At 54.6% G+C, this 25,933-nt stretch overlaps 7 protein-coding genes across 7 annotated transcripts; 5 read left to right on the top strand and 2 right to left on the bottom strand.

Annotated features, from left to right (window-relative positions):
- Nucleotides 1-919: 919 nt before the first annotated feature.
- CTAM01_08777 (F-box domain-containing protein) lies at nt 920-2,898 on the top strand (the record flags this gene model as incomplete). Its single annotated transcript, XM_060524797.1, has 2 exons — nt 920-989; nt 1,067-2,898. The coding sequence occupies 2 exons, from the start codon at nt 920-922 to the stop codon at nt 2,896-2,898; spliced, it is 1,902 nt and encodes a 633-aa protein (XP_060380488.1).
- Nucleotides 2,899-4,041: 1,143 nt separating this feature from the next.
- On the top strand, nt 4,042-7,904 carry CTAM01_08776 (uncharacterized protein; the record flags this gene model as incomplete). The annotated part of the gene is made up of 3 exons (XM_060524796.1): nt 4,042-4,044; nt 4,169-7,493; nt 7,549-7,904. The coding sequence occupies 3 exons, from the start codon at nt 4,042-4,044 to the stop codon at nt 7,902-7,904; spliced, it is 3,684 nt and encodes a 1,227-aa protein (XP_060380487.1).
- A 436-nt stretch (nt 7,905-8,340) lies between these two features.
- On the bottom strand, nt 8,341-9,756 carry CTAM01_08775 (DHHC zinc finger domain-containing protein; the record flags this gene model as incomplete). The annotated part of the gene is made up of 2 exons (XM_060524795.1): nt 8,341-9,320; nt 9,396-9,756. 2 exons carry the CDS (start codon nt 9,754-9,756, stop codon nt 8,341-8,343), a joined length of 1,341 nt encoding a protein of 446 aa, XP_060380486.1.
- Nucleotides 9,757-10,296: 540 nt separating this feature from the next.
- On the top strand, nt 10,297-13,471 carry CTAM01_08774 (capsular associated protein; the record flags this gene model as incomplete). Its single annotated transcript, XM_060524794.1, has 5 exons — nt 10,297-10,334; nt 10,394-10,449; nt 10,543-10,647; nt 10,711-10,865; nt 10,925-13,471. 5 exons carry the CDS (start codon nt 10,297-10,299, stop codon nt 13,469-13,471), a joined length of 2,901 nt encoding a protein of 966 aa, XP_060380485.1.
- Nucleotides 13,472-15,428: 1,957 nt separating this feature from the next.
- On the top strand, nt 15,429-16,476 carry CTAM01_08773 (aldose 1-epimerase; the record flags this gene model as incomplete). Its single annotated transcript, XM_060524793.1, has 2 exons — nt 15,429-16,007; nt 16,093-16,476. 2 exons carry the CDS (start codon nt 15,429-15,431, stop codon nt 16,474-16,476), a joined length of 963 nt encoding a protein of 320 aa, XP_060380484.1.
- Nucleotides 16,477-17,411: 935 nt separating this feature from the next.
- On the bottom strand, nt 17,412-22,766 carry CTAM01_08772 (uncharacterized protein; the record flags this gene model as incomplete). The annotated part of the gene is made up of 1 exon (XM_060524792.1): nt 17,412-22,766. One exon carries the CDS (start codon nt 22,764-22,766, stop codon nt 17,412-17,414), a length of 5,355 nt encoding a protein of 1,784 aa, XP_060380483.1.
- A 1,278-nt stretch (nt 22,767-24,044) lies between these two features.
- On the top strand, nt 24,045-25,823 carry CTAM01_08771 (guanine nucleotide exchange factor synembryn; the record flags this gene model as incomplete). Its single annotated transcript, XM_060524791.1, has 5 exons — nt 24,045-24,234; nt 24,290-24,364; nt 24,424-24,500; nt 24,550-25,655; nt 25,715-25,823. 5 exons carry the CDS (start codon nt 24,045-24,047, stop codon nt 25,821-25,823), a joined length of 1,557 nt encoding a protein of 518 aa, XP_060380482.1.
- Nucleotides 25,824-25,933: the final 110 nt, after the last annotated feature.

The following is a 25,933-nucleotide window of genomic DNA, read 5'->3' as shown; positions in this document are numbered from 1 at the left end:
TTCGAGTTCTTTTCCTGTGTTCCTGAAATCCCACGCCTTGTCTTGTAGTGGTTATTTCTTGACAAATATATCAAGATCTTTCCAACGGCCTACTAATGAGTCAACGATTACGGTAGAGCTTATGGTGGAACAAGGACTATTACATCGAAAAGAAAAGTGTTGTAAAGAAATCAACATGATTGACCATTTAACCCGATTCAATTGATTGGATACTGGATATCGACGGAGCGAATAAAACGGTGAGATTTCGACACTTCATTTGTCTCTTCTGAAATTTTGTGTGTGTGCTTTTGAGGTAATTGGGCAATCACTTTCAGAAGCACTCTGAATCACCAGAAGGCTTGCGGCATCGGCTGATTGCCAAGCATGTCATAGTTAACATGGGAACGGCTCTCAAGAGCGGGAAGAGATGGGTCTGCAATTGTCCCAGTGTCACAGTCCGTTTCACCGGAGACGTGGCTGTGCCGCGTAGAATCCTGCTTGGTCACCGCCTTGATCCTGCAGCTATTGAATCGCTTACGTGAAGCAAACAAGTAGCAGGAGTCTTAAAGGAATCGTTTCGGCCAGGAAACGAAAGCCAGAAGCAGGACAACACCCCACATGTTTTGGGAGCTGCGTAGGTGGAAGCGAGAAACAAAAGAAAAAGAGCCCAAGCAACCCGACTGGCCTGGAGCTTTGACAGGTCAGCCCACTCAAGAGTCCAGGCGTTTCTATCCGGCCCACCCCCGGATCTGCACTAGTCCATGATAGGCTAGAGCACAGGCAATACCCGATAACGATAACGATAGGATCATCCTTCGACCCTCTTCTCCATGGATCCCGTCCGGGCTCCCCTCTATCTCGCCGAAACCCAGCCAGAAGTATAATCAACGAGACTACAGAGTACTCGAGAGTTTCTTTCCCAAAACCCCACGGCACAATGGTGTCGTCGGCGCCCCCGAAGAAGCTGGACGAGCTTCCAGACGAGATCCTGTTGCGCGTTCTTTCCTGTGAGTAAGCCTTTCTTATTCTGCCAAGAGGCAGGCGTGCTACCGGAATTCCTAGCTGATGGCTCGGTGCCCCTCAGTCCTAGAGCCCTACGACTTCCCCGGTTTGCAGCTCGTATGCCGAAAGCTCCAGAAGATTTCTCTCGACAACAATCACTGGCGATCGAGAACCTTTGACGAGTCGCCATTTTTAGAGGCTTTGCAAAGACGGCGGCGCATCACTTCCTTTCGCGACGACGACATCACTGACTACCCTATCTTCAGCAACGGTGCCGTACAACTGAGTCAGGAAGAAGATGGTGACACAGAACCGGACCTCCTCTTCTACGATGAGGAGACACAGGAACAGCGCAAGCTACAGCGGTACAAGGACATGGCGAATTGGGACCCCTCGTTTCCGACAGAGCCGGTCTTTTGGTATAACGAGTACATACAGCGGTATGCGCCGATTGCGACAAGTTGGCTACAGCAGCCCAAAATCCGAGACGGGACCGAGGAGGATACGCTGGATGTCCGAGGGATGGCTCTGTACACCCCGAGTCGAGAAACCGACGAATTACTTGTGGTGTCGCCATTGGATGACGGCTCCATGTGCTTGTGGGACGTAAAGGGTACTAGGGGTCAGAAGGGTGCCACCATCGCCAAAAGCTCAGCGGGCATCTTATATCTCGACGGACCACAGACAATGGGTAGATCACGCAAGATCGATACCGGAGTGACAGAATGCGTCAGCGTCGACAACTTCTCCGACAAGGCCTTTGTCGCAGTACAGGGCCACCTGCTAGAGGTGGATCTCAACCGTCTCGAGGTCGTTGGCGAACAGACATTCGAATGGTCCATCACAGCGCTTTCTTCCGCCGCTCCAGGCTTGCCCTTGACCGTAGGAACCTCTTTGGGAATCCATCTCTACGACTACAGGGCGCGAGTCAGGTCGCCGAGTGAGATCATCGACAGGATAGATGTGTTAGCCGTCGATTCGCCAAGTGGGTTCTTCCAACGTAGGCGAGGCAGCGTTTTCGACGATCCGCTGCCGCCTTATGCTCCTTTATCACAACCTACGCCATTGAGCATCCTGCACCTGCCAAATGCTTGCGATGAGTACTCCTTCTCGGACGACATATATGTCGCAGGTCGCTTCTCCAACATCCTGCACTACGACAGACGCACATTCCCTTCAATCATGGGCTCGATTCATTCGGGAGCTCGACTGGCTAGTCTCGCGTCTCTGCCGTACCCATTCTCCACACTCGACAGCGAGACACGTCGTAGGAGCGACTTGACCGTTGAACAAGTGATGGAGTCGAAGACGAGGGAAGGAGGCCGGACTTTGATCGCCGGAGGCGAGTATAACACCAAGGGTTCTTTGGAGTTGTACGGCTTGTGCCCACGGCCAGGAGGTTCGTCTGCAGATCTCGTGCAGAACTCCACCATGAAGAATCGTCAAACGTCCTCCCAGTCCAAGATTCTCTCTGTCGCCAACCAGGGTACTCGCATCGTATTTTCGGATGGGTCGGGACTTCTCAAGTGGTTCGAGCGCGATGGCTTCACTGAGGTGAGACGGCACAAGATCGGACACAGCGAGGTGGATGAGCGTCCATCTCTATTCGCCTCTATGCCTGGTTCTGATGACCTCGCGAGGAAGATCCTGTCGACGCAAACGCGTGGCGGACAAGATAATGTTAACGATGATGACATACTATTCTGGACAGGCGAGAAGTTGGGCCTCGTCAGCTTCTCCGGCAAGCCCGGGTTTACCGCAAGCGACTTTGAACAGCCAGAGCCTAAATCGGAGGAAGAGGCAAGAGTAGAAGAGGCCGAGAAAGAGTATGGCGAGAGGATGAGGATGGCTCTGGAGCGACAGGCCGACGACGTTCGTTTCGTGCGAGGCTTAGGAATGGGGCTAATGGGGTAATGGTGGGCAATGTAAGATGGCACGTATGACGAGCGTTTTCATGACTGGCAATAGGGATATGGGTTAATGAGGATCCGTTATAAGATCCGTTCTGATAAGCCGTAGCGGCTTGACGATAAAGACAGTTGAAGCGGCATCAAGAGACTTTATTCAAGATGTTGCGCAACGCCTAACCCACCAAGCCGCAAAGTAGACTTTTGATTAAGAGTGATGAATATGTGAGTGGACAGCGTGCAGAGCGACTAAGCCGACATCGGCGCGGATCGTCATGACTACCACGAGGTGCTGGTAGTGTACGGAGTAGGTAGTAGGTATTCGGTTCGATGGCGGCTAGAAAACTCTAAGCGTGAAACAAATACTTCAGCGCAGTATTCAGCACAGTCTGGGACGAACCATGTCCAGGCCTTAAATTGACCTTATGCGCTGTACATAGACTCCAAATTTCTGAGATGGCGGGCACCTGAGAAGATTTTATCTTCAGGCAGGTTATGAACGGCACACACACAAAGCGACCCCTCTTTCGCCAATGGGCTGGAGGGGTAAGAAAAGCTATGACCTCAAAGCCGTTATTCAGAACAGGGACACATATCCGGATAGTCTTTTTTTGGGCAGAAGGTTCCAAGATAATCTCCCGCTCTTCTGCGGGATGGACAGGGGACGAGACGGCTCACTGAGGTGGAGGATATGAGGAGTGGAGATTCGCTTAAAGGGCGCTAAAGCAATGTTGGGCATTACGCGGAACCTGGCGCCACCGATTCTCCGGGCTGAGGCTGTGCTTGGTCGTTATGCCGCTTGCGATTGGCTGATTGTACCTTCTAAGCCCCCTCTAGAACTAACGGAGACTGGTCGTCAGGCACCACTTGGACAGAGCAGTCGGCCAACGTTTGGATTTGGATCTCGGGCAAGAACCAGCCACACTGCACCTGCGTAATCCCTCCGTCCGCACCGCAACGTCACCTTTGGTGCGCGCTCTTTCCAGTCTCTCACTCAGCAAGCAAGAAGCCAAACGGAGAAAAAAAAACCTAGGCAGAGAAGCAAACCTTTCGCTCTTTCATCACCAGCGCGCATTCACGAATTGTCCAAAGCTTGCTTGCGCAAACCATCAACAGATACCGGCATTCCCTCCATTGAGAACTGCCCAGCATGGTGAGACGCTTCATGCCCCGCGCGCGCGCACCGCTCCGATTCGGCTGCAGCGACTCCAAAAATCCACGACCAACGACCACGAGAAGGAGAGAGGACTGACCGTTTGCGCTTTCAATATTTCTAGGGTATCTCACGACGTCCCAAGGACAAATCCGCAAAGACTGGCCCCGCCGGACCGTCCGGAGGGGCTGGCGGCGGCAAGCCCAAGAAGGCCACATACGAGGTCACGAAGAAGAAGGAGATTGGCGTTTCGGATCTCACGTTGCTCAGTAAGGTGTCCAACGAAGCCATCAACGACAATCTCAAGAAACGATTCGAAGGCCAAGAGATCTATACCTACATCGGCCATGTATTGGTGTCAGTCAACCCCTTCCGGGACCTAGGTATCTACACCGACCAGGTACTCGACAGCTACAAGGGCAAGAACCGTCTCGAGATGCCCCCGCACGTCTTCGCTATTGCCGAATCTGCGTACTACAACATGAAGGCGTATCAAGATAACCAGTGTGTCATCATTTCCGGAGAGTCTGGTGCTGGCAAGACGGAAGCCGCCAAGCGGATCATGCAGTACATCGCCAACGTTTCAGGAGGAGAATCGGGCGACATCAAGCAGATCAAGGACATGGTGCTGGCAACCAACCCCCTACTGGAGTCTTTCGGCAACGCAAAGACTTTGAGGAATAACAACTCGTCTCGTTTCGGCAAGTATCTGCAGATTCACTTCAATGCGCAGGGCGAACCTGTCGGTGCCGACATCACCAACTACCTTCTCGAGAAGTCAAGAGTTGTCGGCCAGATTACCAATGAGCGAAACTTCCACATTTTCTACCAGTTCACCAAGGGAGCTTCCCAGAACTACCGACAACAGTTCGGCATCCAGACACCCGAGACCTACGTCTATACTAGCAGATCGAAGTGCCTCGAGGTCGACGGAATCGACGATTTGGCCGAGTTCAACGATACGCTCGAGGCTATGAGGATTATTGGTCTTAGCCAAGGCGAACAAGATGAGATCTTCCGCATGCTGTCTGCTATCCTATGGGCTGGCAACATTCAGTTCCACGAAGGCCAGGACGGATACGCCGCAGTTAGCGACCAGTCGGTAGTGGACTTCCTGGCATACCTGTTGGAGGTGACGCCCGAGCAGCTCATAAAGGCTATCACCATTCGCATTCTCACTCCGCGAAACGGCGAGGTTATCGAGTCACCGACGAACCCAGCCCAGGCCGCCGCCACTCGAGACGCTCTTTCCAAGGCCATCTACAGCAACTTGTTCGACTGGATCGTTGAGCGTGTCAACAAGTCCCTTAAAGCCAAGCAGGCCACGAGCAACAATATCGGTATTCTCGATATCTACGGCTTCGAGATTTTCGAGAAAAACAGTTTCGAGCAGCTTTGCATCAACTACGTCAACGAGAAGCTGCAACAGATCTTCATTCAGTTGACGCTGAAGGCCGAGCAGGACGAGTACGCACGCGAACAGATTCAGTGGACACCTATTAAGTACTTCGACAACAAGATCGTGTGTGACCTCATCGAGGGTATCCGCCCTCCTGGCGTCCTCTCCGCCATGAAAGACGCTACCAAGACAGCCCATGCGGATCCTGCTGCATCTGACCGAACCTTCATGCAGAGCATCAACGGCATGTCCAACCCTCACTTGACCCCTCGTCAAGGCAGCTTCATCATCAAGCACTATGCTGGTGACGTAGCTTACACGGTGGACGGAATTACGGACAAGAACAAGGATCTGCTCCTGAAGGGATTGCTCAACCTATTCTCTGGTAGCAGCAACCGCTTCGTCCACACAATCTTCCCCAACCAAGTCGACCAGGATAACCGCAAGCAGCCCCCTTCCGCCGGTGACCGTATTAGGGCCTCCGCGAATGCGCTGGTTGAAACTCTCATGAAGTGCCAGCCTTCTTATATCCGAACCATCAAGCCTAACGAGAATAAGTCGCCCTCCGAGTACAACGTCCCGAACGTCCTTCACCAAGTCAAGTACCTTGGTCTTCAGGAGAACGTTCGCATTCGTCGTGCTGGATTTGCCTACCGTCAAACATTCGAGAAGTTTGTGGATCGTTTCTTCTTGCTTTCTCCTGCGACTTCATACGCCGGCGAGTACACCTGGCAAGGATCGTACCAGGATGCAGCCAAGCAGATTCTCAAGGACACCAGCATTCCCAAGGAAGAATGGCAGATGGGAACGACAAAGGCCTTTATCAAGTCACCCGAGACCCTCTTTGCGCTCGAGCACATGCGAGACCGGTACTGGCACAATATGGCCACCCGCATTCAGCGCATGTGGCGCGCGTACTTGGCCTATAGAGCTGAGTCTGCTACTCGTATCCAGCGTTTCTGGCGTAAGAAGAGAACCGGAGCCGAGTACCTGCAATTGCGTGACCAGGGTCACAGGGTTCTCCAAAACCGCAAGGAGAGAAGGAGATTCAGTCTGCTTGGCTCCCGAAGATTCTTGGGTGATTATATGGGAATCAACGCTTCAATGGGACCTGGCTCGCAAATTCGAAATGCCATCGGCATCTCCAACAACGAGAAGGTTGTCTTCTCTTGCCGCGGAGAGATCCTGGAGGCCAAGTTTGGCCGATCCAGTAAGCCAAGTCCCCGTATCCTGATCGTCACCAGCAGCAAGTTCTACATTGTTGCTCAGATGCTTGTCAATGGCCAGCCTCAAATATCCGTTGAACGCTCGATGCCTCTTGGTGCCATCAAGTTCATTGGAGCTTCCTCGGCTCGTGATGACTGGTTCTCTTTGGGTGTGGGCTCGCCCCAGGAGGCTGATCCTTTGTTGAACTGCGTCTTGAAGACCGAAATGTTCACGCAAATGCAGCGTGTCATGCCTGGTGGCTTTAATCTCAAGATTGGCGAAGTGATTGAGTACGCAAAGAAGCCCGGCAAGATGCAAACGGTCAAGGTCCTCAAAGACTCTCAGCAGGCCGTGGACTTCTACAAGAGCGGAGGTGTACACACTCAACCGGGCGAGTCCCCATCGTCTGTCTCCAAGCCGACACCCAAGGGCAAGCCCGTTGCCGCTCGACCCATTACCCGTGGCAAGCTCATCAAGCCTGGTGGCCCCAACGGTAGACCCTCTCGGCTGACAAACACCAACCGGACTCCTCAGCCTCGACCTGCTGCTTCTTCTGCAAGATCGGTTCCTCAACCTCCTGCTGCCATCAGCTCAGCCAAGACTGGACCATTTGGACGTCAACAACCACAAGCCGCCGCCGCTGCCGCTTCGATTCCTTCACATACCAGACAGCAATCATCAACTTCTGCAGCGACCAGAATGCCTCCTCCTCCGCCTCCCGCTGCGCCCCCCGCCAAGGCCAAGATCATGGCCAAGGTCCTGTACGACTTTGCCGGTCAGAAGGAGAACGAGTTGACGGTCAGAGCCGGTGACCTGATCGAGGTCGTCCAGAAGGAGAACAACGGTAAGCAACTATCTCATTTGAAATTCATCGGAAAAAAAACTAACATTTGTGGTAGGTTGGTGGCTCGCGAAGAACGGTGGCGCTCAAGCCTGGGTTCCTGCTGCCTACGTTGAGGAGCAGGCTCCCGCGCCCGTCGTGGCTCCTCGCCCGCCCCCTCCCCCTCCTTCGGCCAACGGAGCGGCCGCCCGTGGCAAGCCGACTCCTCCTCAGCCGCCCATGAAGCGACCCGCTGCTGGACGCAAGCCGGCCGTTGCTCAGCCGCGCGACTCGGGCTTGAGCCTCAACGGAGCTAGCGGCTCCGACAACAGCCGTAGCAACACCCCGACTCCCAGCTTGGGCAACAGCTTGGCGGATGCTCTGCTCGCTCGCAAGAACGCGATGCAGAAGAAGGACGATGATGACGATTGGTAATCGAATTTTCGTGTGGAAGGGTCAGGGATGAGGTTGGGTCGATAGATCTGGACCCTTGGAATGATGCTTCATGATTGCACGACACGATTGCTCTTTGGACTGATGGTGGAGGAAGGATGGCGGATTGCTTTCTAGAGTGGCAAGCGGTTCACGATCAACAAAGCTGTTTTGAAGTTCTTTCAGCATACAGGATCAGGGCAACCCCGGATGGAAAGGCGGATTTGATCCTGTCTTGTATGCACATTTTTTCTGTTTGGTAGATTCGGGAGTCAAGGGGATTCATGGCCAGCGCAGATGCCGTCTTTGGATGCCCCCTCTTTGTTGGTTTTAGGGCGATTGAAGGTAGTATAGAACCGTGGGCAATAGTCCCCAAAAAGAGAAAATTTCTGTTTACTTTTTTCTTATCGTCTATGACCAGTGATGCTCACTCCTCTCCTCACTCCTCTCCGTCTTTTTGCAGTACTTTTCTGCGACGTAATAGCTCCGCTAGAGGTACATCCTCGTCGTCAGTCATGTCCTCATCCTCGTCTACGCCAAAATCCTGTAACCGCTCGCCGTCCGCATTCGTCCAGCCGGGCTCTCCATCCGCGCCCTCCTCATACCCATCATCTTCAGAGTCGCTGTCAATCATGTCGTAGCCCTCCACCTCCTCCAACTCTTCCATCATTCGCGAGCGGTTACTCTGCCACCGCCGCCGATCCGCATCCTGCCGCGTCCTAAAGGCATCGAGCTCCTCCTCCTTGCTCCTGTATCTCGGCACCACCATATCCTCGGCGTCCCGAGTCGATGGCCAGCCTCCCTGCGCGGCGCGGCGCACTTTGTCCGGGTCCGGCGGCGGCCACATCCCCTCCTTGCGATTCAGCCCGTTCTCGGGCCACTCCCATCCTACGCCGTGACCGTTCTTGCTTATGTGTGGGTTGCTCGCAAAGGGGAACAGCCACAGCAGCGGGTTCGCAGTACCCATCGCCTGCGACAGATTCGCATAAATCCCCACGTCATACGGGAACTCGACCTTTTCGAGCCGGAGCTTCTTCCCGTCCGGTCCCGTCATAGACCAGAACTCACCGGCATCTTTACGGTTGCGATCGCAGATGGCGGCGTGGCGGTCGACTTCCCAGCCTTCGATCATTGTCTCGTTGAGGACCCAGCCGCGGACGGTGGAGAAGAAGAGGATGCCGAGGGCGAGGGAGCTGAAGAAGCATATCAAGGTGTCGAGGGTCAGGAGGACGAGGATGGGGAGGGAAGGGCCGAGGTAGGAGGGGAGGAGGCGGTTGTCCCAGATGGCGGCGAAGCGGGCGTAGAGGAGGCTGGCGAGGTACCAGAGGGAGAAGTTTGTATAGGCGAGGAAGCGGAGGAAGTGTGGGAATGTCGTGAGGGAGACGCAGTTTCCTGTCCAGGGGCAGTGGTGGTCCATGCCTAGCGGGAAGATTTCGTTTGTTAGTGTACTGCATTCTGCTCAAGTTAGACGAGAGAGGGGATATTGTTGCTCACGAGGGATGCAGCGCGCGCAGTGCCGGCAGTGATGCGCGCGAGGCGGTTTCGGGGCGGCGCACTTTTTGCACCAGCGCCTCACGAGGCCGTACTCGTCCGGCTCGGGGACCTCGACGACGGCGGCGTCGGGAAAGGGGTAGCGGCCCGGGTCGACGGTGCAGGACTTGTAGTATGTGTACCAGAGGCAGGCGAGGAGGGCGTTGAAGGTGTACGTCTCGGAGCGGGTGAGTCGCCCGGGTGCAAGGGAGTCGTCGGCGACGTAGAAGAGGATCTGGGAGGAGACGGAGAGGAAGCCCATTAGCGCGCAGGAGCCGGGGACGGCGAGGCGTTTGATGAGGGGGGCTTCGTTGATGCCGGCCATTGTTGCGCCATTTGGGGGGGAGTTGTTGTCGTTGATGTTTCCAGAACTGAGGAGGAGGGTTGCTAGGAGGTGTGGCTAGGTGGTTTGTTCGGCAATCGACGTTGCGGAATTTGAGATTGGGCGGAGGATGGTGGTGGTGTGGGATGTCAGCACATGTCGGTGCCGGGACGGACGGCGGAAAGTTGGGTCGGCGGCGGAGCGGTCGGGATTGAAGTGGAGGGTGGGAGCTTGACGCGGTTCAAGGGGGGCGGTGCTAGGGGGTAACGGGCCAGGAAGGACGCGTCTTTTGCCCTGTTATTTAATTGGATTAGGTAAGAATTCGACAACTCGGCAACCCCTGTGAAGGAAGGACGACGACTGCCTGCCGGGAGGCTTTGTCCATCAATTCCTTCAACGACGGTGAGAAATGCATTGAAATTCCCCTGGTCGGTTGAATTGAAGACGATTCGCTTGGTTCACATTGAACGCATGAAGACACTTGAGGCTGCGTTGTAAAGCGAAAACGACCACCCAGGCTTGGGCTGGTGAAAGTCTCCCTCAATGGCACGCGATGCGCAAATACATCTGACGGCGCTGTGGTAAGAAGATCCTCAATTCTTCCCAATACTACGCACTCTCAATTCTGACATAACTACAGTGTTGTTGGTTCATTTCTCTGGATATCTTCCAACGTTGAGGGACATTCTCTGATCGGTACGGGCTGAGTCTGCCAAGACTTTTATTTATCCCCGTTCACCACGTGGGAAACAGGAAGAAGCTTCTCCCGCTGACGCAATGGTATTCCAGAGTATCCACGTCTCTCATCCGTTCTAATACTTCTGCTATCGGGAGGTTTGACATGGCTGGCGAGCTATCTCGCCGCATGGCTTCCTGGCGCGGACGGAAGATTCGGTATGTTCCGTCGTATACCTTGTGGGAGGATTCCCTGTAGCCGGTGCTGACATCACCTTTCAGATGAGCGTGCGGGCTCCAAGAGCACCTTTGAGCAGACAGTCCCTGCTAGACCGCGGCGATATTTTGCCCCGTTGCTCATCTTTTGCATCTTTCTCCGTCTCGAGGTTTTTCATCGTGTGACCGCCCAGCTACAATGCTCTGTGCCGGGAGTGCAGGTGAGTTGCGAATATGCCTCCATCGTCAGGTGAATGACGAGACTGACACGGCCCAATAGTCGTTCTTGTGTATCTATCTAGTCCTCTATCACATTCTATACTATCAAAGAGCCCGACCACCACCCCCTGAGGAGGACCCATGGGCAAGCATTGGCGACGACATTGCAGTATGGGCAAACGGCTCCCGAACGCTGGCGCTTGGAAGTGCCTGCCTCTTCAGCTACGGCACTTTTGTCGCCATCTCGCAAGATCCCAGGTCAACCTTCTTCTGTTCCGCTCTATCGGACAGCCGGATGACCACTCTTGCTTTCCAACTACTCGGACTGTTCTTGGACGCGGTCATCGTCTCCCTGTTTTGGCGCATTCTGGCTTGGACCAAGACAACGAAGCTGCGTTTGAGGACCCTTGGCACCATTCTGGCCCTCTCGGGAGTCTTTATTAAAGTCTTCCAGATCCTCATCTCACCCCTTGTTTCCACTAGTGAGGGATATCCCACTTCCTTTAGCGGGATTAACTCCCTGTACATCTTTGACATTTTCATCGATAGCTTCGCTTTTGCGGTTCTCGTCACCTCGCTGAGCATCCTTGTCTATGAGACAAATCCCGTAACCCCTACTAGTATCATCACCTTCATTTGCGGCCTCACTGCTGCCACCCAAAACATCATGCACATTGGAAAATGGCAAATGGAATCCAGGCTGAGCGCCATCGGGCCTTTGTACCTTCTGGTCCTCGGCTACAGCATGTTTCTGTACAGCACCAACGTCCGCTCGCTCCTCTTCATACCCAGAGCATTGATCCTCGTGCTCATGGTCTCCATGTTCGTCGGCATGACGATCTACGGGCTCCTCAAGTCGGCAACAGTCAAACAGCACCCACTGAATAGACTCATCTATGATGTTCGAGTGGAATCCGATCGATGGATGCGCCATGCCATGACCAGCGACAACCTGAACGTTGCCGTCGACGTGTACCACGAGCGGCATTACGGGAGAGACCCGCCTCCTAATTTTGACAAATGGTACGAATTCGCAAAGGCTCGGAAATCTGTCATCATCGACCACTTTGAGCAGATGGAGAGCGATATCCTGCCCTTTTGGGGCGTTAAGCCAGAGGCGATCCGGCAAGCCTACAATGAGAGGGTACCAAAAGAGCCTCATATCGCCATGGTTACGATCGAGAACAAGCAGGTTACCCACAACTACGAGGGCAATGACGCAAACAAGAAGGTTCTGGACGAGCTTGTGGCCATGATCGGGGGCTTTGCCGAGCATCTGTCCGACATGAAGTTGCCCATCAACTTGAGCAACCAGCCTCGGGTCCTGACACCGTGGTCTGAGCTCAATAGATATACACTCACGGGAATGAAGCAGAAGTTCAAGCTTCTATCGTCGCGTTCGATGGAGGATGCTTCGGCTGGAGGTTCTGGTGAAATACCATCCCCTGAAGGCAACGTTGAGAGAAACGCAGAGTCGAAGGCCGTGGGAGGCTCACCGGCGATTCCTCAGTCCAAGCAGGCGATGTACGAATCGACCAAAGCATGGCGGGACATGGAAGCCTCCGTGTGCCCGACCAACACCCCAGGAAGGTCAGGGCTCCACTGGAACGTCCGCGACTTCTGCACCTCGTGCGTAAAGTGGCACGAAGACGAGCAGTTCATGTGGAATTATCCACAGTCCAAGAGCCTCTGCGACCAGCAAGACCTGACCCGTCTCCACAGCTTCCACACGTCGGCGCCCCCTATCAAGCCGGCGCAGGAGCTGCTGCCCATCTTTGGCCGATTCAAAGCCGACGGCTTCAACGACATCCTCTTACCGCTGATGCCCCTGACGGAAGACGAGCCGGAGCACAAAAAGGACTTTCGGCAGCGCAAGGACAGCGTGTACTGGCGGGGCAAGATTGGCGAGAAGCCAATCAGCGACGAAGCGCTGCGCGGGAACCACAAGCACCGGCTGGTCCACCTCGTCAACAACGCGACGGCTGCGGAAGACGTCACGATGATGCTCGGCGCGCCGTCAAAGGGCAGCTGGTACGCGTACGAGGTTGTCCGCGCGCGGGAGGCCAACGCCATCCTCCCGTTCGATATAGGCATAGCAGAGTACGCGTGCGACGTCAAGACACCGGGCTGCGGGGCGGCCAGGGCGGAGCTGGGACAGAAGCCCGTCGCCGCTTCCGGGGAAGATCCCCTGGACCACCGCTACGTCATGCTACTGGACGAGGACACGGCGCCGCCGCTGCAGATGCTCCGGACGCTTCGGTCGCCGGGCAGCGTGCCGCTCATGTCTTCGGTGTTTGGGGAGTGGTACTCGGAGCGGCTAATCCCGTGGCTGCACTTTGTGCCCGTGGACACGCGGTTCCACGCCCTCCACAGCACGGTGGCGTACTTTGTCGGGCTCAAGGGCCGCGGCAAGCTCAACGGGCGGGAGGTGGACTTTGAGGCGCGGTGGGAGGACGCCGAGTGGATCGCGACGCAGGGGGCGCGGTGGGTGGACAAGGCTCTGCGAAGGGAGGACATGGAGATTTACCTGTTTCGGTTGCTCCTGGAATGGGGACGGGTGGTGAGGGACGATCGGGATAGTATCGGGTTCAAGGTGCAAAAGTCATGATTTGTTTTTTTTATATGTATTATTCATGTACGCTGTTGGGGGTTATTTCGTTGATAGATATGGGAAAGGGGTTATTCACACGACTATTGCCGCTCGCTCACTGTTCATGTGTTCATCCGTTCGATGTGCCGGCCTTGAATCGTGTTTATCTTTTGGTGGCCTGAACCGGGAGCGAGATAACCTAGCATTCTCGGCTGGTCGGTCAGCAAGGCAATATGCAGCCGAAGCTTAGAAACCCAATTCATCGGGGCCCCTTTCGGTCGGGAATCCTTGATACGGTGATACCCTTACCTCCCTCCTTCTTCATCTCCACAGAAACCAAACGGGAGCTTCGATCATCCACTTTTTGCTTCGTGCAAGTTTCTCTGGGGCCCCTGACGCGTTTCGGCCGAAAAGAACCTTTTGTCTCCAATCATCTTGTTATCGAGGACATACAGGATTGCATCTTGTGTTATTCTCTCAAAAGTAGGTCTTTTCTGTTGAGGCGAGGTGCCCGATAGTCAATATGGGTTGGCCTAGAAGAGGTAGATCGTAAGCAGCGGGCTGGGCTGAACATGATTGAAATTCACGCTTCTCGGATCATTGCGAGGGACAGATTCGGCTACAACCCGAGTGTGCTGCCTCTTTCACGACCTCTATAACTCATACAGAAAGTGTGCAGATATTCGTTTTGTCGTTGTTTGCCGAGGCTTTGACAAAACAGGGGGGGTGGTCGAGGGGAGCTTGGTTGAGGATGAAGCTCGTTTCAGAATGACAGGCGGGACAAGATGGGGGTGTGGTGGCCTCGCGACTATGAGCTCAAGAGTGAAGAATGAGTGAAAGAAAGAGTAGAAAGGGGGCAAATTTGACCCCTTGCTCGGATTCACAAACAAAAGGGAGCTCCAGAGATGCCGCAGCTTGGGGAGATCCGTCGTTTGTGACTGGTTGCAGCTTTTTCCTTCGCAAGAACACCTTCATCCTTCATGCCAGCAGAAGCAGTGAAGTAGTACGGAGTACCTTACCTAAGGTAAAAGAGAGGGAAGAGCTCCTCTGGGGGGGGGGGGGGGGGGGGGGGGGGGTGTTGTTTCTCCTCTTCTGACCAGGCCACCCCCACCCTACACCACAAGAAGAAAGGGTGAGTGAGTGGGGGATCACTAGAGGAAGGAGAAAGGGGGGGGAGGGGGGGGGGGGGGGGGGGGGGGGGGGTGACGATGACAAGTGGGGAAGACATGACGGAATGGGCAACAATTGCCTTACTCCCAGGTCCCCTCCAGCACAGGGCACCCTTTCACGCCCTACAACACGCTAGACAGGGCTGCCCCTCCCCCTCCCCCTCACCCAGCTCCGGGTTGCCCCCCCTCCTCCGTCTCTCACAGGTTCCCCCCTCAGACCTAAGGTAGACGACGCAGACATCCAACGCAGCAAGCTGACCGACCTTCCCCCTCCCCCTCCTCTTCCGCTACCTGAGACTGCTAGCTAAGGTATGTTACTGACCTACCTATGTAAGCATCGTAAGGTACTTTTCCGTGCCTGACTAACATTACCTAGAGACACAGACCCCCCGTTGACATCTGCTTACACACGACTTTTTCTGAATCTGCTGGGACCTTGTCACTGGCAGCCGGCATCCACCCGTTGCCATTGTATCCGATTGTTGCTTGTTGCATTGTACCCAACTTTCCACCAACGCCCAAACTGTTCCTCCCGATCACAACCTCTTCTCCTCCCATCTCGGATAGAACCTCTTGCATATCTACAACTCTCACATCAACCCCGTTGCTCAAGAGTAGCCGCCCCCCGCATCTCCCATAATCTTCATTCCAACAAACGCCTCGAAATCCTACCCCGCGCGAACGTATCTCAGAAGAAGAAGCATCGTCCCATACACACAGCAACGACTCGCCTGCCTCTCTACATCTTCCCAATCACCCAGCCCACCTTCAACCTCCATACCTTCCGCGACACAGCAGCAGCAAACATGGTCGACCGGCCCAACAAGCCCACCGCCCTGGCCACCACGCCCGGCCTCCCGCCCCAGGCCACCGTCGACATCACCCACAACAACACCCGCGTCTCCGCCACCCTCCCCACCGGCGAGTCCGTCGAGGTCCTCCTCCACGGCGCCACCGTCCTCTCGTGGAAATCCGCCGCCGGCGCAGACCGCCTCTGGCTCTCCGAGTCCACCGTCCTCGACGGCTCCAAGCCCGTCCGCGGCGGCATCCCCCTCGTCTTCCCCGTCTTCGGCCCCCCCTCCGACGCCCACCCGCCCACCGCCAAGCTGAGCCAGCACGGCTTCGCGCGCAGCTCGCGCTGGGAGTTCCTCGGGAAATCCACCAGCGAGGGGTCCGCCGGCTCAGAGTCCTCCGTCAAGCTCGACTTTGGCCTGTCCTCGGCCAACCTCGACGCCGAGACCCAGGCCAAGTGGGGGTACAAGTTTGGCGCCATCTACAGCGTGTCGCTCGACCGCGAGACGCTGTCGACGTCGTTGGTCATCACGAACGAGGGCGAGGAGGCCTTTGATTGCCAGGTCCTGATGCACACCTACCTGCGCGTCAACGTACGTCCCACCCCTCCCTTCCTCTATACCAAGCTTCTATCCCCCCATGTCCACAAACTAACAGCAACGGGCCCAAAACAAACAGGACATCACAAAGATCTCAGTGCAAGGCCTCGACGGCGCCGCCTACACCGACAAAGTCGACAACGGCGCCTCAAAGTCCCAATCCGGCGACGTCACCATCACCCAAGAGACGGACCGCATCTACACCCCCACCGGCGGCCCCCGGGCCCCTGTCGCCGTCCTCGAGAGCGGCAAGCCCGTATTCTCCGTCGTCCGCGACAACCTCGACAACGTCGTCGTCTGGAACCCCTGGGTCGACAAGGCGCAAGGCATCGCCGACTTCGCCCCCAAGGACGGCTACAAGAACATGCTGTGCGTGGAGCCCGGCGCCGTCAAAGAGTGGCAGAAGCTCGAGCCCGGCGACGCGTTCGAGGGCGCCCAGGTCATCACGGCGAGCTCGAACTGATGCCAGGGGATGAAGGGGCGGGGCGGGGTGGTGGAGAGGGGAAAGCTGTGAGAAAGAGAGAGAGAGGGAGAGAGGGTCCAAGTCACGTCGACTAGGTGGGGTGCCAAAGGGAACGAGAAAGAGAGGCGGCGGGGAGGGGTCAAGGCAATAACTGGAAAAAAGAATCTCGGGACAAGCCTAACCAAAGGAAGAATTCTGAGCTTAGAAGGGATATTTAGACGGCCAGACGTGGAAGCAGTGAAGGCCGAAAGTTATCATGAACCAGCAGGCGCGCGCGTTAAGGGAAAGCAGGCCCGGAAACTACCCCTTTTGAATACATCACGCTTGATGCGCTTGATGCGGCAAAAAACCACACACGCTCTTACACATACAACCCTTGATCACACGTGCAAAGGATACCCAGTATGCTATGACAGCTCATCATTATCTCTTTTTGCTTTCCTTTTCGTCTCTTTTCATTATCCTGGGCGGCGGTGAACCTCCAGATGCGTTTGCAACAATCTAATACGTGATAAAGTCGAGGATGGTATGTCCCCCCCTTCCCTCCCCTCCTCGTTCCCTTGCCCCTCCTCCCCAACTTCAATCCAGTTTCATGCCATGAATTTTCCCTTATACCCAGTTTCCATACAAGAATAAGCTAACGAGGGAAAAAAAGCCAAAACCAAGTAATGTTTTTTTTTCCTTTCCTTCTTCCGCTTTCTTCGTCTTCAACTCATAAAACCAAAGATCTACGCCAACAATGCATGGCGGGTGTTGCTGACACACCCATCGTCGTCGTGAATGTACATGTATATATGGCGTGGCGGAGGCGTATTGACAGTGTCCTCGCGAGGCCAGTAGGCAAGAAACAAAAGGGAAATGATGACAAGCGGTAGCGGGTCGTTGTCGGATTTTTGCATTCCGCGTCAGTGCCGGTAGTGGTAGTAGAACTCTGGTTAAGCTCGCCCACGAGCCTCGGCGGCGTAGAGCTCTCTCTTGATATCCATGAGCATGTCCTCCATCTTGTACACCTCCTCCCGTGATAGTGCTGCTGAGCGAAGACTGGCGAGAACGCCGCTCAGATTATTAATCATGTTGACATCCTTGGCGGCTTCTTCGACAGGAGCTTCGGGGACTGGGTTTACTTCAGCGACAGTGGTGGCATCGGCGACATCAACATCCATGGAGTCTTCTGCCGTCTCGTGTGCCATGGTTGTTGTCTGCTCCAGCTCCGGCTCCTCGAATGATTGACTCGCCCGGAAGTCCGCCTCCTCTTGCTCATTAACCAGTTGAGAGTTGACTTCGGCATCCAGATCCACGGAGCGTTTCGAAGGGCTGTCGTTAGCATTGATGCGTTGGCTGCGACGACGGCGGGGGGTTTCTTCCCCGAGCACCGGAGACATGGTGATCTGGGACGACTCGACAGTTTCTGAGGGACCAGTAGATTTCCTCTTCTTGTGGCGGGTATCGACGTTGGAAGCACCGCCCCTCTTCCGCTTCCTAGCTGACTTGTCCGGGGATGAAGCAGCTGAACGAGTTACAGGAGTTGAGGGTCGTGCGGGCGAATGGGACTTGCTCTTACGGGCTCTTGTCTGGACCTGTGAAAGAGCAAGCTCCGCTGGCTCGTCTTCCTCCTCTTCTTCGTCGTCCTCCTCTTCGTCATCTTCACCTCGGACCGTGATGCAGTCAAGCACAGGAACCTTTTCTTTCTTAGCGCTGCTGGGACCCTTATTAGATTTTGGAGGAGAAATGGCAGGGTAATCGTTGATCGGGAGTTCGCACCGCCTACGGTCGAGCTCGACGACAAGCCTCAACATGCTGTTTTCGTCTCCGTCACTCATCTCAAAGGAGCGGTCCTTGATGGCAGCTGCGCGCGAGGCAGACCTGGTAAGTACTGTGGGTTGTGGGCTTGAGGGCGCGTCGACAAAGACTTCCTGGCCAGATCTGGGCTCCTCTACGCCAGTCACTCGGTTGTTCTTGGGGGTTGATGGCGCAGGGTCAGGAAGAGTTTCTGCGGACGATTCCGCAATATCATGCTGAGATTGATCGGGCTGCAGCGTCTCTTTTGCGGTCTCGAAGGCAGGCGGTGGGAGCTCCGGCTCCTCCACGGCACTTGAGGGGACCATCTGAAACGAGTCATCTACTGCTGATAGATCCGGGCTACCTGCTCGGGGGACACGTTGGGAGGTTGCGCTGTCGGCCAAGTTGAGATCTGTAGGCTCATCGGTCATGACGGCGGCATCGGGAGATGGAGAGCCAGACACAGGAGAGGAACTAAACTGCCAGTTCTCTAGCTCGCTGCGACTGCTAGAGCGTGACTTGATCTGAGGCAGCAGAGGGAAAGGTCGGGGCTCCAGAGGTGAAGAAGGAGGATCCGTCATCTCCTGATCATTGTCTGCCATGGCCATCGTCTGACCTCGGCGAGGTGTCGGGGTCGAGCTGACAAACTCCTCGTACCTAGCGTTGCGCTTAGGTGTCACATCCTTAGGGGTCTCAACAACCATCTTAGGGGCGGTCGACTTCTCAATGACCTGTGGTTGTTGCTGTTGAGGGCTTGACCGCATTTCTGGGTAAAGGGCCGCGGCATCCTTCTGCCTCTCCCTGATTTCTTTCTGGCGTTCGGTGAGAACTTGAGACTCGGCGTTGACTGCCGGGTTCAAAGGAGACTTCTCAATGGGCGCGAACTGAATCTGAGAGTCGTCATGTCTCAACCGCGCCTTGGCTGCAGTGCTACGCCGGGACCTTTCACGACCCTTCAAAGGTGTAGTGTTGTCCAGCTGCTTCTTCGCAGAGAGCGACAGCTTGACAGAGCTGATAGGCGATGATTGGTTGGACGTGGCCGACTTCTGAGCTCTCTTTCGAGATGAGCGTGTGGAGGATACGGTGAGCATCTCAATGTCGTCCTGCGATTCGACGAACGAGCGATTTTGGTCCGTAGACGCCACACTGGCGATCTCCAAGCCTGGAAGAACGAGGGTCACAACCGGTTGAATGCCCAGTAAGACGGCCTTGAGATGTTCAGGGTACTGGATTTGTTCCGCATTCTCGTAAATCCGATTCCACGCCTCTGCGACAGAGTTAAGAATATGGCGGTGTTTGCTTTCAAAGGCAGCGCTGATGAGTTCCTCGAATGTTTCGAGCTGCACTTCTTCTGGCTTGCCGCTAGGCAAAATGATCTTGGAAACGGTCTCCCAGAGAAGCTTGACCTGCTGTTGGTCAGTAAAGTAGATTTCCCTGTTAGTAGTAAGACTCACAGCTTCAGATGCAGCAGGGCTCTGTCGGGCATTCAAAATGCCCTGCGAGTCCCGGATCCACACGGCAAGCCCACTCTCCAAGTTCGATACAGTTCTGCAAACAAGCTCCGGGTTGCAGCGAGAAAGGAATGAACCGCTCGCCCTGAGAAGCTGAGTGGCAAGTTCGTCCAGATCTCCACGCTCGCCGGCCTCGTAGAGTCGTTCCATCACCTCGTTGACCAGTTTGTAAAAGTTATCAAACGGATCGAAGGAGGATGACCTAGGTCCCGCAACTGCTGTACCCCATAACCTGCGTCGAGCAGCTTCCAATGCCTGTCTGTCCAATGGGTGGCTAGCAACGGAGAGAAGCTCAGTTGTTGCAAGAAGCGTCTTTGTCGACAGCGGCAAGGCATGGTCGGCAGGGATAGACTCCCGGACGACTTTGGCAAGCGGCTCGATAGTGCCTAAAGCGCGGCCAGCTTCGCCAGTCTCCTGGTAAGACCGGGCCGACAACTTCGCGAAGAGCGAACACCAGGGTTCCCAGGGTAGATTGGAAGTCTCTTTCCATCCTCGTTCCAGGAAACGCACCACGGTGCGGTATTCGTGACCGAGTGACGGCTCAACTATTGAGCTAGTTGTTGGAGTGCTGTTTTGGGGTGAGCTGAAGGTCGCCGATAGGCACTCCGCGGCGAAGACCCATGGTGCATAGGGAAGTTGATTGACCGGCGGCGACCAGATTGGAGTGGCCGACAGCATCTCTTGTGCCAGCTCCAAGCGAGAGTTTGCTGACTTCTGGACTAAGAAAGGTGCAAAGAACGTCTTGAAGAACTCGACGTACTCCTCCCCATCGGGGACACCCGGGGGAAGCCGAGAGACCAAGCCGATCAAATGCTGTAGCGGAGTCCGGGCGTCACCAGCGTTCTTCGCCGGCTTATGGGACGGCGTTGACACAGGTGTGAAGGTATGAAGACGACTAAGAGAGATCATCTTCTCGGTGAAAGGCCGAAGACCCAGGGCCTCTACAGCGACTATGATGAGCTCACGAGCGCTGTCCAGGAACTTGGTCGCCATCTCAGGAGTAGGATCTTCAATCTCCGTCAAGCCAGTCTCCCAATGCTTGAGCAAAAGACCGCACACTTGGGAAATGAACGCCGCGGTGTCGACAGAAACTTTGATCTCTTTGGAGGCGGCCGATACGATGGCCCCCACCAAAGTGCGCCACAAGCGATGGATTTGGCTGTTCTTGTCCGAGAGCTCGAGAAAGTGTCTATCCATGATAGGTTCCATAGTCTGAAAAACACGAGCAGCGTTGCGTCGGAGCCACTTGGGATCGATAGCTGGCAGCTCGTTCGGCCGGGCAAGAGTTGTCTCTCTAATACGCTCCTCCCTCCAAATCCGAGGTGTTGTCGAGTCAAAAAGACCGGTGAGAATTAGTGTTATCTGCCGCATATGCTCATCAACAGCGTCGGGGTTCCTTGCTTGCGCTTTGGGTGGCTCTATCAAGGGCTTGACGCAAATGTCCCAGTAGGTGTCGAGAAGAGCACTGTTCGTTCCCGGCTTGAAGGCGTAGTAAAGGAGGTTGCACACACTGCCAAAAACGACCTCTCGTGTGTGTTTGTTTGTGTACTTTGACTTCAACTGGCTGCCTAGTGGCTGGTAAAGTATGGGGAGAAGCTTGACGAAAGACTGGCCTTCGGTATGCATAGACCAGACGAAACGGTTCCATGCAAAATTCGCTTCCTGCTTAGTTTGGGGGTGATCGCTATTGTTGAAGCCCATCTGAATGAGCTGCAGCCATTGGTTGAAGAATTGCCATTTGTCAAGAGGACAGCGCAGTAAACCAATGATGACGCTCCAGATCTTGGGGACTGAAGCCGTGAGTTGCCTGTCGTCCTTGTCCTTTGCCATGGTTTTTAGTTGCTGGTGGTAATACTCTGCGAACTTCATCTCTTCAATGGATGTATCAAAGAGCTCCATCACCTTCCGAGACAGTGACTTTTCTTTCCCGAATATGTAGACCGCTTCCAGACCAAGGAATATCGCAGCAGATCGCAGCTCTTTGACCCTGCTCAGCATGTCCGTGAAAAGGTCGTTCAGCCAATCGGAGTGAAGGACCATCAACTGGCGTGACTGTTGAACCAGGCGTTTATAGATGAGAATTCGAGACATCACAATGCTCTTTCCCTTTAGGTTGTCTTCGATGTTGCGGAGGGCATTCATGAGGCGGCGGACGCGATCCGAGGTCAAGACCTTTGTGGAGAAGTCTTGCGTAGCGACAGCTTGCATTAGATGCCGAGCCACATCTTTCGGTGTTGCAGGATCCTCAAAGGATCGAATGCAGTGATCTATAAAGAAAATGCCGAAATCGCTGGGTATCGTCGAGGCAATGGCGGGGAAATGCAAAAAAGTAGCGAGAAGAGAAATAGCGTTGTTGACAAGAGGCGCATCTGGTCCTCCGTTGGTGGCATTCTTGGAGGTGATGTCTCGTTGGATGAACTGCACAAAGAGGCTCATCTTAGACTGAAGGGCGATTCGGTCCGGGAGGTTGTTGGACGTCTTCAGCGTCATGACCAGTGTTGTGTAGGCATCCCGCTTCGAGTCCCTGTCTGCTCCGGCGAGCTGCTTCACCGTTGACTCCAACATGTCTGATATGTTTGCTGATGTCGTCAAGCTATCTGGCTTGAGACTTGAACTTAGGGGACTCGGCGAAGCGGTTTGTTTGAGGATGCCCTTGACAGGTTTGGGCTGAGTCGAGGCCGACGCCGATAGGGGCGATGATCGGGATTTGGCAACAGCTAGACCTGGGTAGTTTGGTGCTTCGTTGTATTGCGCCTGGGCAGAAAAGCCCACACGTTTCCTTGCTCTTCGTCCGCTCGGGTTCGTGGAGTCAGCTCCGGAAAGTGGTGAGTATACGCTCGGTGGAGTCTGGAGACTTGATCGAGGGTCTGAGGAAGGAGGGAGGACGAGGAGATGCTTCGAAGTGGTGGCATCGGCAGCCAGGCTGGTCTCGCGAGGTGGTGTCGGTGGGCGAGGGGGTAACGACTCTAGTCGGCTCGAGACAACCTCAACAGATCCCATGGTTGCGAAGAGGTTCCCGTCGAGTGGGAAGGGATTACCAGACTCGGGCAAGCTCTGCTCTATGTCGACTGGCGCATAAGTGCGTCGGACTCCAGGCAGGGAAAACGAAGGAAATGACGATGCGTATGCGTAAAACCAAAGGCAATATACAAATCTCGCTCACTATGCAAATGGAAGAGAGTGACGGGAGGAGGTGGGCTTTCCGGCGGAAACGAGAGTGAGGTATGGAGACGGTCGAAGGAGCGAAGCCGTGTACGGACGACTACGGAGTGTGACTTGGGACACGGGGCCGGGGTTGTCTGGTCAGGTATCCGTAGCCAGTTCGCGCAAGTACACGACTTTTTGCACCTCAGCACGACCTTCTCTTCTCGATATAAGGGTGGAGCGGGTTGGTTAATTGGCTAGCGCTTGAGGATGCTTAAACACGTCCACGATTTCACGTAAAAACGCGAGCTGAGCGCGAAAACCACTTAAACAAGTGGCCCGTGCATGTCGTGTACCCCCGTCGTTGGCGCTGCCTGGTTGCCCGGGGGTTGGGCCGCCGACCGTCGAAGAGTGGGGTAGTGGAATGAATGGCATCCACCGCAGTCTCCAAATTCGCATCCATCCGTGCCCTCCAAATGGAAGCGTTCCGCACCATAGCAACATGGAAAGTGCCCCACAGCTTCGAGCATGATGCTTACTAACGTAAGGTCAGACAGGCACTCCTGCCACAGGTGTGGCTTGCGCACCCCGTACTGCGTAAGTGCACGGTCTGCTCGCTCGCGTCAACTGCCAACTGCCTGGCGGGCCACCGAGTGCCCCTCTTCTTGTGTAACGACGGTGGAGGAACGGAAGGAAGGATTGCTGGTGTCTCACGGTCAGTCTTCCATCTGGCTCATTCCCCTTTCTCAGCCAGATACCTCGACATTCCACTACAGCCACATCTTCACTTTAACAAACGACAACACCAACAAATCAACAATATCTTCTACTTTGCACGTTGAACAAGGTCGACTGGGTGTTGGCAAACTTACATCACCTACACGAATCGCAGCTGGACAGATTCAGCTATTTTTGGTGGATGCACTACCGAACCTAAGGTAGGCCGAAATCGTCGAGGTCGGTCAGACATCAAGCCACTTGAATTCGAGATCGAGTGCCACAATCACATCCGTTGAACCGCATATCCTTTTCTCGCCACTACAGGAAGTGGACATCTTCCATCTTGTGATCCCCAAAAGGTAATCCAATTTTGTCTTTGCATCTCACATTCCTTTCTGAAGTGTGCTGCCCATCATGGCATCCAAGTTGAAGAGAATGCTGAGCGTCAAGGAACGTAGGGTCTGCCGCAAATCAAGTGCCCCTAGCTTTGCTCGGCCGGGCTCGCCCAAGCTCCGCTCCGTTGCCGATCCCGACGACAAGCACAGCTCCGCCCGCCGTACCATGTCACAGCCCCTCGCCATGCAGGCCAACCTGGCCGGCCCTGGTAGGTTGCCCGACCAGTTCAGGCCCATGAAGTTGTCTCGCTGACAATTCTTCAGCAAAACTTGAGGCTGTCACTGCTCTTATGAAGAAGTTGGAAGACGACCTGAAAAAACCCACTCTGCTCCCTCATCGTAAGTTTGATCTACGATGCAATACTTCTCTCAGTCATCCAGCTAAAATTACATCTTAGAGCGTGATGCTGCTCTTGAAGAGCTAAAGATCTATGGGCGGGACCCTACCAACGCTGATCCTATCTTTACACCAGAGGTCATCCCATCTGCCTCCTACGAGTGCTGTTGATGCTAACAGACTACAGGGTATCGAGATGCTCACAAGACATGCCTTCGTAAGCCCGTCAAACTCTACGGCAAGGGCAGCTTTGAGAGTTTTGGCCAACACGATGCTATTGAATCCTCAGGCTCGCCAAACATTTGTTGACCTTGGCTACGAGGACCAAGCTTGCAGGAGATTGAAGAATGACAGCTTCGACGATGAATTCCTTGTCTCCAGGGTCTTGTTCCTCACCACCTACGGAACCAAAATCGATCTTCTTGCTCTGATTCAGAAACATAGGTTGGCCGATATCGTGATTGAGAACCTTTCCAAGCACCAAAAGCGCCTGGGAAGTTCTCAGACCCATGTATCAGCCGATCCCATGGAAGACATGGCGCTCAACGAGACTTTGAAGCTGCTTTTCAACGTCTCGCATTTTTGCCCCTCCGAAGTGGCGGCATTTACAGGCGCCATTCCACACATCGTTGCACTACTTTGGAAGCATGATATTCCCTCCAACAAACCGCTCGACCCGCCATTCAATACCCTTGTCAACGCTTTGCTGGATCTCAAGTTAGAGGACAAAGATGTCCAGGGGGCTCTTTATCCGAAGAGTGAACCTGCAAAGGTAGCGGATCGCTTTATTGAGATACTGGACGCGGCTCTGAAGGCATATCCCGATAATGAACTGGAGCAGCTGGTAACGCCGCTGATAGGTGTCTTGCGGCGTGTGCACGATGGCGCTCCTGACGCTGCCAAGACGTCTATTAGGAAGAAGCTTCTTCCTACTGAGCAGGATAGAAAGGAGGTTCTTGGCCGCGGTACTTCATTGACATCACGCTTATTGCGCAACTCTACCAACCCCCTGACCCCCCACCTTCGGGAGGCCATCTCCTATCTTCTCTTCGACATGTCAGACCAGGATGCTTCAAAGTTTGTTGAGAACGTTGGTTACGGCTTTGCATCAGGCTTCCTGTTCCAGAAAAACATTCCCATTCCTGCCAGTGCTGCTGAAGCGTTCAGCACGGGCGAGGAGCAGCGGCCTGTCAATCCCATTACGGGACAGTTCATTGACAAGGAAAAACACGTTGAACTTCCGGAGATGACAGAAGAAGAAAAAGAGAGAGAGGCAGAGAGACTATACGTCCTGTTTGAAAGGCAAGATAGCACTTGCCCCACGACTCGGACACATGCTAACAGATCATTAGGCTCAAGAAGACAGGCGTCGTTGATATTCAGAACCCCGTGGAGCAGGCGGCGAGGTCAGGACAACTTCATGATTTTGGAGATAAGCGAGTGGAGGAGCTCGACGATTAAGATGAAGCATAGCATAGGGACAGGCTTAACTTGTCAAAGAATAGCATACGTGCATCAGACATTGGCGTAGTCATTCAAGGTACCTTAGCTTGAAACAACTTTTGGTGGTC

Source organism: Colletotrichum tamarilloi (assembly GCF_030869305.1).
Source record: "Colletotrichum tamarilloi strain Tom-12 chromosome Unknown Scaffold_32.1, whole genome shotgun sequence".
Taxonomy (NCBI): domain Eukaryota; kingdom Fungi; phylum Ascomycota; class Sordariomycetes; order Glomerellales; family Glomerellaceae; genus Colletotrichum; species Colletotrichum tamarilloi.
The sequence above is the reverse complement of the archived record's forward strand: the minus strand, read 5'-3'. Positions and strand labels throughout refer to the sequence as shown.